Here is a 15,222-nt window from a genome sequence, read left to right as displayed (position 1 = left end):
TCATAATTCATGTTTTGTAGTTACAATATTAGGATTTCAATCATGTTTTAATAGTATTAGAGTTCAATTCAACGCTTCAATTGCCTACTTTTGAAACGAATAGAAGATCGGTGCTTGGAACCAATAAAGATAACTGTCTTTGATGGAATTGTAAATGCAGTTGCGCATGGTCAATTGATGTGAAGCTACCAACAATTGTCAATTGTTTTAAGCATTCAAAATTAAAGCCCCGATGTTTATGAATTGCAAGTTACAATTGAAGTGGATGGGAGAATCAAAGAGTCATTGTAGAATTGAGTGATCAGATTCAACAACTTCACTATATTAATCAATGGATATTAATCTTCCTTAATCATCCAAATGAGCAACAATTCATGTATGTTTATAGAAATAAATCATTGCTATATTAGACAAGAAGAGAAGAAACAATTATGAGGAGATAGTACAAAATATAAAAAGTTTTGTACCAATAAGCTTTAAACATGCTTGAAGCTAAAAATGTTTTGACTTCACAAGAAAATGTTTATGTAGCAAGTAATGTACCCGCAAGTTAAAGATGTGGTAACAACTCTAAGTTAATTATTGTTCCACACATTTTAGATAAATATTTTATTTTATTTTAACCTTTAATGTAATATAACATATTTTTTTTTCAATATACATATATTAATTATTAATATGTGGAGACAACTTTCTTTAAGACGAGAATTAGAAAAATTATAATTTATTACAATGTGGAGTTTATTCTTATTTATAACTATTTCAAATTGAGAATATAATTTTTTATAACTATGTAGAGTTTATTCTTATATAAAGTATATTGAGTTTATTCTTATATAAAGTATATTATAAAGAGGTTTTCCTATATATATATATATATATATATATTACTAATTTATCCTTTATTGAAATAGATGATGGAAATTACTGATCAAATAGATGAGGTCAAAGATCATTTCCCTTTGGTAGCGTTTGGTTCAGGGTGATATAAGATTAATCTTGTAATCTTTGTTTAATTTTCAAGATTCCCTCGTTTGGTTGTCAAGTAATAAAAAATTATGTAATCTTTTATTGCAAATAGTGTTTACTGTTGGTAATATTGGGGGTAATCAGATTACCTTCCCAAGGGGTGTTAATCTTAATTTTGACCTTATTTTGCCTTTAATATTTTATCATTTCGGACATATTTGCCCTCATATGTCTACCAAATAACAATTACCCAGACCCCCTACATTTGAGAATTTAGCTAAAACACCCCCGCCACAAAAAAGTTTAAAAGTTAACAAAATACCCTCAATCATCCAAGACCACCGCTAACCGCTAGCCACCACTACTGGCTATCGGCAAAAGTCGTCATATCGGCACAAGACTGGCAGGATCTTGCCGGTCGTGTGCCGATAAGGACATTTTCGGCCATGGATTTGTGATCCATGGCCGGAAACGACTAGATCTGGCCGTTTCACGGCCAATGATGTGACCGTGAAACGCCATAGATTTGGCCATGAAAAGGCCAGATCTTTGGCCGTGAAATGACCATATTAACGGCCAGATCTAGCAGTGAAACGACCATATTCATGGCCAGATCTAGCCGGATTAGGCTTGATCGACATACGACCAGCCAGATCTGGCTGGTCGTGCGCCATTACAGCGGCTTCTGGTGGTGGTGGTGGCTGCCGGCGGTGGCTTGGGGTGAGTGAGGATGATTTTGCTACAAATTAAAGTTGTATATGGTTGGGGTGTTTTAGTAAAATTTCAAATATAGGGGGGTTAAAAGAAATGATTTAAAAAATAATAGAATAAAAATAATATTATATTATTATTTAAAAATAAGTACAATTTAGTAATCTACATAACATACCCACTCATTTATCCTCCCAACCAAACATATTATTATAACATACCCATCAATTTATTCCAACTCACCAAACACATTTCTTTAAAGATTCCCTAGTAATCTATCTTTCCAGTAATATAACATTTCTCAATAATATAACATTCCCTGAACCAAACGCACCTTTTATTTTATTTGTTATATTTTTATACGAGTGAGGGTTCAAGGCGTTTCTCTCTTTCCTTCTCTCCAAGATATGCTAGTAATTATTTTTTCTTTGGGGTGCTATATATTGTGACTTTATGGGTATTAATTTTTTTTTTATTTTTTTTAATGACCGAAAGTATTCGAGTTAATTTATACGCACCTTAATTAATCCCTCGGGAACAAGACGCTAGAACTTCCGACCGAGTCAAAGCTCGTGTGGCTACTCCAATTAGCAACTGAAGAGAAACTCGAACTCATAACCTCTTGAGTAATACACCTAAACAAACTACTTGGCTACTCAGAGGTAATTTATGGGTATTAATTTATGTGTCTGATATTTTAATTTCATACTGTAAATTCAAATGTTTTCAATATAAAGTACTTGTGAATTGACTGTATCAATGTTATGCGTCTTCACATTTTAATTTTATTGTATTAATTCATAAAAAACATTGAACAGCTGACAAAAATAACTTGCCCGATTTTTTTATATAACAATGGTATAAATTATGGATCAACAGGCTAACATCATAATCTGGAGAAGCAATCAAAATGGCTTCAAATGTTGGGGAAAGAAAGTCCCAATTGCGCCGCAGACCCAGAAGTTTTATGTACGGTAATTGATAAAAGCCGGAAGGTAATATGTATATAAAAATGTATATATTTGTAAAAACATGTCAAACCCAACATCGTCAAATAAACAAAGCGATTGAAGTCATCATAGAATGTATGAATTATTGAAGAAGAAAACCGAAATCAACTAATTGACATATGAAGAGTCAGGGGTCATATGATTCAGTTGATGAACAAGAGCAAATCACTTCCACTCACTTCCACTTCTTGAACTTGCCTCCCCCGAACATTCCATGCCCACCCTTGAATTTCCCGTGCTTACCATGCTTGAATTTGCCGTGCTTCCCATGCTTGAACTTGCCTCCATGACCCATATGAGCTCCTCCATAGGGCATATGAGCTCCTCCATAGGGCATGTGACCACCACCATGAGGCATATGAGCACCATGTGCCAAGTGAGATGCACCATAAGCAGCTGCAGCCGCTGCAGCCCCGCCAGCTAAAAGTGTCCCCATACCGCCATGTCCTGAAAATATGAAAGAAGTTCAGCAACTGCCATGGAATCACAAGAACACAAAATCGACAATCAAGTTCCTCAAATCTCTGAGGCGAAATGCCAAAAAATAAAAAACTAGTTCCAAATAATGATGTCCCCAATCAGCCAATGACTGCAAAGTCAAGACAAAAAATAAATAAGCTTCCAAACCAGCAGATTGCAATATTGGGATCAATCTATAGAGGAAATTCACAATGTCAACCTGCCTAATTTTAAAGCCAGAATCTTCTTCTTAGTTTCACCAATCAAATGCAAATCAATAATACTTACTTTGCATTGTACTCAGATTATTAAAGATCCCAGTTACAACTTTAAAACAACCATTCAAATTCACTATTTTAATTCAACAACACATTTGTTTTATCCCAACTTCATACCTGAATGATGTGAGGCTGATGGGCCATGAGCAGCCGGAGGGTAGCCAGCAGGGGGATAACCAGCTGGCGGGTAGCCGGCAGGAGGGTAACCTTGCTGTGGAGGATAACCTTGTGGGGGGTAACCTTGCTGTGGTGGATAACCTTGCGGTGGATATGCCCCAGGCTGAGGAGGGNAAGACTAAATTTCTCGTAGTAATTTACTAAAACGGAATTTAAATATTGACATTGCTTAAAAATTATTTAAAACATATCTAAACAAATGGTATTTAGAATAAGTTGTACTTATTTTCGCAAAATATATATATTAGTACATACACTTGCATGGGCCAAAAAATTTAATGGGCCTTATCAGGCCATGATCCAAAACATCTATTACGTGGCCCAATATCATGGGCCAATTCTTATTGGGCCTATTCTAAGGTCTGTACCATGAGCCAGCCCATTGTACCAACCAAACTGCTCCCGAGTTGGATAATCTAAATTACTAAGGCCTTAATCCAAATTAGGCCTCGCTATTATTCCACTTGGGCCTAGCCCATCGGCCCACGATTGTTTCAAAGGGTCCAGAGTTTTATTCATACCCTAATTCATCTACTTCCTATTTTATCTATATCCTAATTCATCTAAGATCATAAATCTTATATGAATTATGACCCTCACTCTAAATCGAGACTTTTTTATTTACTTAAATTCTACCATTATGAACTGAAAGTTCAATTAGGATTCAAGCTCCTTTGCTCACTATATAAACAGAGGTCAATCCTCATTATGCATTCAATATTCAATACCACCCACTTGCTCCCAAATTTCTTACTCTAAGAACTACCATCATCTTCACCGTAGTTCTAGTCTCCGACGAGACTTCGGTAAACCTTTCCTCTCCTTAGCCTTTGCTAACTTGAGCATTGAAGTGCCTATGGTAGACACCACATTGGTGTTCCCCGTGAGCTTCACGCTTATTATTATTATTATTATTTTTTGTGTAGGTCCAACAAATCATCAATGACCTTAACTTCACAAGATCTGTTCGTCCCATAATTGTAGATTTTTACCATCTATAACACTAATATATCAAAATTATATTGATATTAGATATTTAGGTACTAGAAATTATATAGTAAATATATATTAACACAAATTATTTCAACTATATAATATAGCATACATTAGAAGATGGTTTAGTATAATACCATAATATAAATATGAGGGTAGGAAAATCAATTGTAAAAGAATTTCTCTACATATTTACCAGGAAAAAAAAACAAGGAAGAAGACAACCAAAACTTGGACAGTCTTCATGTTTTTTTATCTGAATTTTAGTGGTGTAATGTAATATGTGATTCTTGTGAGAAGTTTATTACACATCGACATAATATATAAACCTGAGGGGGCGTTTGGTTAGAGGTAATGGAAGATTACTAGGGTTATGTCATTTTATATTATTTGATTACCATGTTTGGTTGTCAAGTAATATAAGATTTCGGTAATCTTGCATTACCAATAGTTGTTACTATTGGTAATACTTGAGGTAATCTGATTACCTCCATTTTCTTAGGTATTGTAAGATTGCCTTGGTAATCTAATTTTTGTTACAATTATATCCCTTATTAATAAAAATTTTGGATAATAATACGCCTGATTTAAAATAAATTTACATTAATATATCATTTCAATTTTTCCCTTTTTTAATTAAGATTTTGGACAATAATACCCTTATATTTAAAACAAATTACAGACCACCATCGCCACCGAGCCATCACCGTCGACAGTGAGCCAACCGCCACGGACCGCCGCTAGAAAGTCGTCAAAGTCCCTAAAAATGACCAAGATTCGCGGGGAGGCTCTGAGAGGCTTTGATATGGCCGTTTTCGAGCATATCAGGCCAGATCTGGCTAGAAATGGCTAGAATAGATCTGGCCATTGTCAGCCAGATCTGGCCTAATATGGCTGTTTTTAGCCATCAATATGGCCAGAAACGGCCATATCGAAGCCTCGTGGTCACGGTGAGCCATTCACGATGACTTTCAGAGACTTCCAACTTTGGTTTACGATGGCGGCAAGGGGTGGGGGTGATTTTGTCATAAATTAAAGTTTTATATAAGTGGGGGTGTTTTAGCTAAACCTGAAATATTGGGAGTTAAAAAAAATTATTCAAAAATTAATAATAAAAATAATATTATATTAATATTTAAAAAGAGGGCAATTTAGTAATTTAAATAACATACCCACCAATTTATTCCCCCTAACCAAATATATTAATATAACATACCCACCAACTAATCAAATACATTTTCTTAAAGATTTCCAGTAATCTTCAAGATAATATAAGATTATAGTAATTCAACATTTCTAGTAATCTAACATTCCCTGAATTAAACGCACCCTGAGGGTTAAACAAATTGTTATAAAAGGGTTGGAGTATTGTGATTTTAGGTATACAACAAGTTTAAATTAATTGTTATAACTTATATATGTCCAACAAATTAACTGAGTTTAATTATAACATAATTTTGTTTTACCACTTTTCTCTCTCTATAAATTTAGGGACAATTTTTTGAGTTATTAAATACTTGAATATTAATTTAAATTTAATTAATAATTTTTTTATATTTATCTTTAAAAAAATGAACAATTCTATATGTTATTAAATAATTAAATAAATTTAATTATTTAAACTTTGATTAATAGTAAAATTAATTTAAGGAAAATAATACTTCAAGGCATATGAGATGGCCTTGTAATCTAAACAAATTCAGATCCACTCGTGATATAAATTTTTTTAAGCATGTAGGGTTGCCACAACAATTTGTATGAAATAATTTGTATAATTAATTTATACATGTAGTATTACTCTTTAACAAAATTGGAATCCTACCCTTCTCTTTTTAACCAAAAAATTTAATTTAATTCTACATTTAAATTATTTAATGTCAATAAGATCTTATGAAATATATTAATGCATATAGTAATATATCAAAATTATATTGATACAATGTAGAACTTTATATTTTATTTCAAGTATATAATATAAGATACATCAAAAGATACTCTAGTATGATATCATAATACATATAGTAATTTAAGATTTCATGTCAAAAACATGTTATAATAAATCAATCACAAGAATAAATGCAATTACAGTTATAGAGATTGATATCTTTATTATCTTGTATGCACTTGGCGTCAAATAGTGTATCACTGTATTTGTCATGACAAGCATGCTTACAGCTGCTAAGTTTACATCCATTATATAAAATTTGTACGCATCTTTTCGCATCAGCTTGAGGCACCATTAACGCAGCTACAAATAAAAAAAAAAAATAAAAAAAAAATATGAAATTTATGAAAAAAAAATTCACAATTGCATACAATTATATTATGTTGAACCAACGTAGAAATACCTCATGCATGAATGATATTAACCAAGTATCACTACAAGAAAAAGAGTCCTTCATGCTGGGTTTTATGTCAAGATTTAATAGATATATTTACGAACAAAAGGCTCTTTTTCTTGTAGTGCTAACAAGTGAATGAAATATATATTTACCAGCAAAAAAGAGAACGAGGAAGAAGATGGCAAAAACTTGTGCAGTCTTCATATTTTTTCTCTCGACTGTACTGGTGCGCAATACGTGATTTTGAGTTCTAGTGTGAGATGTTTATTGCATAATGTCATAACTTGTAAAGCAAACTATTATAAAAGGATTGGAGTATCGTAATTTTAGGTATACAACAACGAGTTTTAATTAATTGTTATATACGTTTAACAAATTTAGCGAGTTTAATTATTACATAATTTTGTTTTATTAAATTGGAACAAAAATCCATAGCTATTGATTTATTGTAATCTAACGGATAAGTTTTGCACCTTTAAGGTGGTTATTTTTGTCACCTTTGCAACTCTTAAACCATTGGATTGTAATAGATGAACAGTTAAAAATTTATGTTAACAATTTAAGTCCAAAATACCATATTTTGTTGGTATTGGCTTGTGATACTACGGATGCAGTAGCAGCGTTATAAAATCATGAAAAACAGTTGTTATAACATGATTTTAACAACTATGACAGAACGTCAGTGATATACAATTAAATCACGTCATTCGTACACCCGTCTAGTAGTAAAAACAACATAATATGTCAGATCTATGTAAGAATTTAACAAAAGAATGAAATATATTTACCAGAAAAGAAGAGAGCGAGCAGTAGGATGGCAGAAAATTGGATGGTCTTCATGTTTTTTCTTTGAGTTCAAGTGTGGGAATGTGATTTTGAGATGTTTGATTGCTTATTGCTTGATTGGTTTATTTGCAAAGTCTATATACAACCATATATATTCCCTTCTTTAGAATATAATCTTATGTAGATTTTCTTGCCATATATATGGGTGGGGTTTATTTGCAAAGTCTATATGCAACTATATATGTTCCCTTGTTTAGAATACAATCTTACATAGATTTTCTTGCCATACATATGGGTGAGGTTTATTTGCAAACTATATAAATATTTTTCCTTATTTATTATTTGGAACCTATACAAATTTACTTTTTATATAGGTCTGAACCTATACAAATTTTCTTCCCGTATGGGTGGGCTAATTTGGAACCTACAAAAATATGGATTTTTTTTTTTTCCTTATTTATAATATATACAAACTGTATAACTATATTCCTTTATTTGCAAACTATATAGCTATATTCCTTTATTTATATATATTACTATAGATTTTCTTCTTTGCGGATGTTCTAAAGTTTTTAATGTGTGAATGAGTAGATCATACCTTGGAACTACCGGTCAGGTAAGAATTCCAGTAATTATTCCTGTTAGCAATCGAAGCGAGATTTGAACTCAACCACCTAGAGATAGTTCGATTATACATATATTGATTGTTTCTATTAGCTCTTTTATCGAGAAGTCAAAAACGAATTAAAGTTTCCCAATAAAGAGTTTTAGCAAGGAATCATTTATTTTTTCCGAAAGGGCAATTTTGTTGTCTAAGACTAAATTTCTTGTAGTAATTTATTAAAACGGAATTTTAATATTTTCAAATGGTTAAAACATATTTAAAAGTTACCAAAAATATCGTATAAGAGATGGGAATTCTACGCAGCTTTAATATGACATTTAAGTTATTGTACATGAATAGACCTTATAAAATATACTAACACAAATATATATATTAATACATACACTAATTTAGCAAATTGTATTGATATTAAATATTTAGATTCTCAAAATTATATAGTAAATATATAATAATGCATATAGTAATATACTTTATCAGAATTATTTTAATACATAATATTTTGAATATTGACCTTTGTTTATAAGGATCTGAATAATGCTATGTTTATAACTTAGACATACAATCAGGCAAATTTTTTATAAAATTCATATAAAATGACTACTTTATCCTATGTGTTTTGTCTGATTGTATGATTTAGTTATAAACATAATATTATTCATTAGGATTATATAAGCTTGAGATCAAAATGTAAGAATTAAAAATTATAGTGCAATTTAAAACTTTAAATTTTATTTCAACAATATAATATAAGATACATGTTATAATATGAAGTAGAAGTGGCAAAAGCAGTAGTTGGACTACCTAAGACTGCCGGGAAGAAACAATAGAGGCAAGAGTAGCAACAAGTAGCAGAGAATGCCCAAGAGAAATAAAGCAATGTAATTGGAGAATAATTCTTGTAAAAGTGTTTTTGTGTCGTATTTTCATTTTATCAATGGTTCAATTTACATATAAAGAATGCAATCTATAAGGAAACAAATAAATACAAATAGTTACATAATCAACACATAAATGGAAACAATATTTTGTTACTAATAATATTGTGATCTTGATCACATCAAATCCTCACACTGATTCAGCATTCCATCATCCAGTTGTCAACACTCCCCATCAAGCTCATGGTTTATAAATGTCATAAACTTTGAGCTTGCCTAATAGATGTGAATGCTATCTTTGACATAGTGGCTTTGTAAAGATATCCGTTGGTTGGTCTATGGTCTGGATATGTTCTGTTTTGATCACACCTTCTTGTATTTTATCTTTGACAAAATGGTAGTCAATCTCTATATGCTTCGTTATTTCATGAAAGACTGGATTGGCGACAATATCATTTGCTGCTTTGTTATCACAATATGGCTTGACTAGTGTTTCCACTTGCAAATTTAGATCCCTTATAAGCCAAGGATCCATGTAATCTCACACGTGGTTTTAGCCATCACCTTGTATTTTGCCTCCGCTGATGAGAGAGAAACTGTGGTTTATTTCTTGGTTTTCCATGAGATGAGAGACTTTCCAAGCTTGATGCAGAATCTGAGTGATCTTCTTGTCATAGGACATGAACCCCAATCTGAATCACAGTACTCAGTAATGTTAAGTTCTCATTTTCTTGGTAGAAGAAGTCCTAACCCTAGACAACCCTTTAAGTACTTAAGTACTTTTACTGCTGCATCCATGTGGGATTGCTTTGGAGCAAGCATAAATTTGGCTAAGTATTTGTAATGCGTAGTTGATGTCTGGTCGGGTCGGGTCATTGTAAGGTATATGAGCCTTCCAACTAGCCGATGGTAACTAGTGCTATCTTCCAGTAAATGATTTGTCTATGATTTCTGTATCTTTTCATCATACTCATGTGTGGTGAGCTTAACGTTCTGTTCCACAAGAATAACACTTGGCTTACATACAGCTAATCTGAAGTCTGATATGAGTTCAAGCACAGATTTTCGTTGACTGAGGGATATTCCTCTGGAGAACGTGCAACGAAGTACTCTGGTGCCCCTAAATCGTTGATATGGAATGTCTTATGAAGATCTCTTTTATTAGTGTGATTGCATTCTCATTGTTTCCTGTAATGAGGATATCATCAACATAAACTATTAGGCTAAGGAAAGACTCACCCTGATGCTTGGAGAAAAGGGTGTAATCATGTTTGGATTGAATGAAACCAATAGTTTGAGAGCTTCAGTAAACTTTGCATTCCATTGGCGTGATGCCTATTTTAGACCATATAAGGACTTTCACAATCTACATACAAGATTCTCCCTCTAATTGGGAAGTCTGAGTGGTAGATCCATGTAAATCTCCTCATCAAGGTCTCCATGGAGGAAAGCATTATGAATGTCCATCTGATGTAATTGCCAGTTGCAATAGGAGGCAACATAGAGAAATGCTCGGACAGTAACATGTTTGGTGATTGGGGAGAAAGTTTTCTGATAATTGAAACCTTCCCGTTGGATGAAGCCTTTAGCAATAAGGCGGGCCTTGTACCTCTCAATGAACATATAAGCCCGATACTTGATTTTGTAGACCTACTTACAACCAATGGGTTTCCAGTGGGAAGGGCAAGAAACAAGGTCCCAAGTATGATTACTGACGAGGGAATTGAGTTCAGCTTCCATAGCTTGATGCCAACATGCATGTTGGATGGCATCGGAAAAGGTGGACGGCTCCCGATTAGTAGATATATTAGTCATAAAAGATTTGTGCTCAGAAGACAAACGATCAAAATTCACATAGTCAAAGATGGGATAAAGGGATACCTTCCACAGAGGAACAGATGTAGTTCGATGTCCAAACAGGAGGTCGAGTAACCCGAGCGAACCGTCAGAGGGGAACTGGATCAGGTGAGGGTACCACATCTAAAAATGGAGAATCATCTAGAGGGAGATGATCTGTGTTGGATCTATATGTTGACTGAGTGGAGACTATGAACAGTCCGGAGAAGCAGGATCTGACTGATCAATAGGAACTGGAACTATGGTGAGAGGAGTGTTGGATGGTTGTAAATGATCCAGTGGGATAAGATGGGGAGTGTTGGAGGGAGGCTCACTTTCAGAAAAGGGAAAAACTTCCTCATGAAAAATAACATCTCTGCTAATAAAAAATTTGTTAGTTTGTGGATCATATAAATAGTACCCTTTCTATAGCATGGGACAGCCCATGAAGATACATTCGGTGATTCGCCCCAAAAGGTAGCGGCGATGTGGGCTTGGTGTTTAAGGGCTCAGGCCACTTCAAGGAGGTGTCCATGTTTTCTTTCAACAACCCCATTTTGTTGAGGGGTATAAGTACAAGAGCTTTCATGGAGAATCCCATGGGAAAGAAATAGATCTGAACACTATTTATTGAAAAAATCTAAGGCATCGTCAATCCTAACTCTTTGGACTTGTTTTTGAAATTGTGTGTGGACCATTGAGAGAAAATTCTTTATGTGGGTGAAGACTTGGTTTTTTGTTTGCATGAGGTAGATCCAAGTTCCTTAATAGAAATCATCGACTATGGTGAGGAAGAACCTGGACCCATCATGATTAGGAGTAGAATCGAGACCCCCGATATCAAGGTGAATGAGTGAAAAAGGTTCTTTTGTGGATGATGAGCTTGTGGGAAAACTTATCCTAGATTGTTTAGCAATAGGGCAAATTTGACAATTTTGTTGAGGGATAGAGGCACCGTGACCCAAACGATTATGGAAAATAAGAGATTTATTATTAATACTGGCATTACAATAATTTTCATTATTTTTGGTATTGAAATCTCTTAGAAAAACATCATAAAATGGTTCCCAGCAGTAGAGGCCACAATGGTCTTACCCAAGCCCATTTGTTTGCCAGTCGAAGGGTCCTGAAATGTACACATGTTAGGAATGAATTGTAAGGAACAATTGTTATCAATGCAGAATTTGGACACTGTATTGAGGTTAAATTGGAATGAGGGAACAAATAAGACATTTCTTAGCATGACAGAATCACTGAGTTTAACGATCCCTGTATGAGTGGCTGGGGTAATATTGCCATTTGGCAATTTAACAGAAATGTGTGGCATGGATTCTGTGTGTGTCTGGAAATATTTAGGGTCGCATATGATATAATCACTAGCTCCTGAATTAATAATCCATAAATCACGAGAAATTGAATTGCTAAAACAAAAAGAAGTACCTACATAATGGCGGAAGCATTGTTTGGGAAGTTGGTTCAGCATATGGATGAGCTAACTAATTGTTCTGGTTGATCATGTTTGAAGTAGCTTCATTTCCTGTGGTAGTACATTATTGGCTATGGAGGTACCAACTCTGTCTTTCGGATGACCATGGAGGTTAGCACATATCCCAGTTATGTTCTCTGTTTACAATAGTCACAGTATATTTTCTTACCAGATTGGAATGATCTTGAGTTGTTGGATCCATTTTGAAAATTCCCCAGAGATGGATCGTTGGATGAATGGATGGATGGGCTTGTTTTGACAATTGACTGTTGACCAAAGGGGGGGGGGGGGGGGGGTGGATTTCTGGCCGTTGGATGTCTTCACTTGATCTGGGCCATTGTTTTCATGATATAAAAAGCCCTTTTTTCTTCTTCAAACCCTAGCCGCCCTCCCTTCCCTTCACATTGTCCCCTTTTTCTGCGACAAATACAGCAGAGTCACCGTAATCAATTGAAGCCATTCTTTGGCTTTCATCCTAAACGACGAGTTGATACTGTAAATAATTGATCTACCATATGCAGCGGAAAACAAAAATTCAATTGGTAAATCAATTACCTTTCTTTGCCTAGATTCGAGTATAGATTATACCGTTTACATGTTTATAAACAAAAATCTGTATAAAGTAAATTCATTCAAGGATTAGAATACTTATGTACGGTTGGAGGCTCCTTCGAATATCTCTAATTGTGGACAGGAATACTATTCACGGTTACTGTTCACCGTCTACTGTTCATGTGATTTTTCGCCAATCGATCCAAAGTAGGATCGCACTCACTGAAGTCCACACGAAGATAATCCGCAAAAACCTTGATTATTTTGCTAGAATAATCAAGGGCTTCAAGAATCAAGAAAAAAAAAACAAGAAAAGTTTTCTTCTTGAGAGAGAGAGAGAGATAGGATGGCTAGGGTTTTAATTGAATGAATATTTCTCCTTTTTTTTTGTTTTAATTTTAAGTTACACTTATATAGTGCAATAACTAAAACCCTATTCCACTTAGGAATAGCGATGGACTCCAAGCCTAGTTCACCCTTGCAAACAAACACACCCTTTTATGGTATTTTAATTAATTAATTATTATTATAATTAAAATCAATTAATATAATAATATATTAACATTTAATTAATAATAATAATTAAAATATAATCTCACTAATTTAATTTGAATATTAAATTTAAATACAGGCAACAACCTCAGCAAATTTAATTGCACTGTGTGATTACCAAAATACCCTTTTGTCCTGAAAGACGAAAGTACCCTTCTCACAAATTGATTCTTAAATTATCTTCTAAGTGTGTGACCCGTAGGCTCCTTATCATATCGGCAGTGAGTAATATCGCGATTAACATCAATTAATTATCTCACTACACACAGACCAAAATTTGCCTCTAACAAGGGATCATGGCCACCCGATAGATTCGGATTCAGCGAAACCGCAGCCTATCAAAGGTATGGTTACCGTGCAATCAAATCTTTTCATCAACTATTATCTCATCGAGACTGAGGTACAGAAATAGTGTCAACCTTAGATATCCTCGACATGTTTGTATTCAGTTATTGGACCAATGACAGGAATATTAAATTGGATTGAGTATCAACTCAATCCCATTGTGGCCACAGATTTAGTATCATTGCCATTTACTGAATTACCTAGTAAGATAACTTCTCCCGTACCCAAGAGTAATGAATCCTTTGTCGATCCACCATAGTCTTGATACACTTCTCAATGTAGCCAATCACTACCGTATTGATAGCTCTAAATAGAACTACATTAGACTAGTATTAAACTACACCAATTGGTGCACAAGGAGCTCTAGTTATCTCAAGTCTAATGATCAAATGCACCACCATCTATTAGAAGATTTATTCCATAGACACTGGGGTTATCATCCATATGGAATCCTCTAGTGGGTTTGTCCAGTGAACTTGCCTCTAGCAAGTGCCCATACATTGCATCAGGTTTTCGGCAAATAACCTTGACAAGTGAGATCAGTCACTGCCTTTCGACAGTGTCGTTCAACACTATGATAGCCTTACTGTATTATCTGTGTCCTTTGTCAGAATAATACTGGGGCTACAGGCATTTCTAGAATGGCCACCATATGTGATTATAGGATTCTCACCATCAAGATTTGAAATACTTGATACCCTCATCACGATTCTACCATCCTAAGGACATATATCAATACATATAATATGATTTACGTGATATAGTAGAATATGCCTTTTATTGATAAATAAACATTTATTACAGAGTCAATTTTACAATAATTGATTAGCTCTAAGGCACTAACTCTAACAGATACGTCTAGCGAAGGGATGGTGGTGATGTCTTGGCCAGCATCTGTGTCCTGAAAGGGAGAAAAGATTCGTTTAATCTAAGCAAGAAATGGATTAAACGATCTTGATCTCTAAGTTGTCGAAATTGCTGTAAGGGTTCAAGCAACCCCTACAATGGTGTGGTGACAGTGTCAAGCTCATTCCATAGAGCTGATAACCGATTGTAGTAGGTGGTGACACTATGGTTTTGCTGTTTGACTTCGGCGAGACTTTGCCATAGAGTAAAAAGCTTGGCCATATCAATTGGCCATACATTTCCTTGATATGTCACCAGAATTCTTCGGAAATCTCAGTGGGTGGTAAGTAGGCAGCAACCTCTTAGGTTAGGGAGTTGCT

General features: G+C 34.2%; 1 protein-coding gene across 1 annotated transcript; it reads right to left on the bottom strand.

Annotated features, from left to right (window-relative positions):
- Nucleotides 1-2,735: 2,735 nt before the first annotated feature.
- On the bottom strand, nt 2,736-3,987 carry LOC116127687 (glycine-rich protein A3-like). The gene is made up of 3 exons (XM_031413320.1): nt 3,973-3,987; nt 3,545-3,722; nt 2,736-3,137 (listed from the first exon to the last, which is right to left on the bottom strand). Exons 1-3 carry the CDS (start codon nt 3,985-3,987, stop codon nt 2,866-2,868), a joined length of 465 nt encoding a protein of 154 aa, XP_031269180.1. The 3' UTR covers nt 2,736-2,865.
- Between the last annotated feature and the right edge of the window lie 11,235 nt (nt 3,988-15,222).

The sequence above is a fragment of the Pistacia vera genome, unplaced genomic scaffold, assembly GCF_008641045.1.
Source record: "Pistacia vera cultivar Batoury unplaced genomic scaffold, PisVer_v2 Contig193, whole genome shotgun sequence".
NCBI classification, from domain to species: Eukaryota; Viridiplantae; Streptophyta; class Magnoliopsida; order Sapindales; family Anacardiaceae; genus Pistacia; species Pistacia vera.
This window is presented reverse-complemented; position numbering and strand designations above follow the sequence as displayed.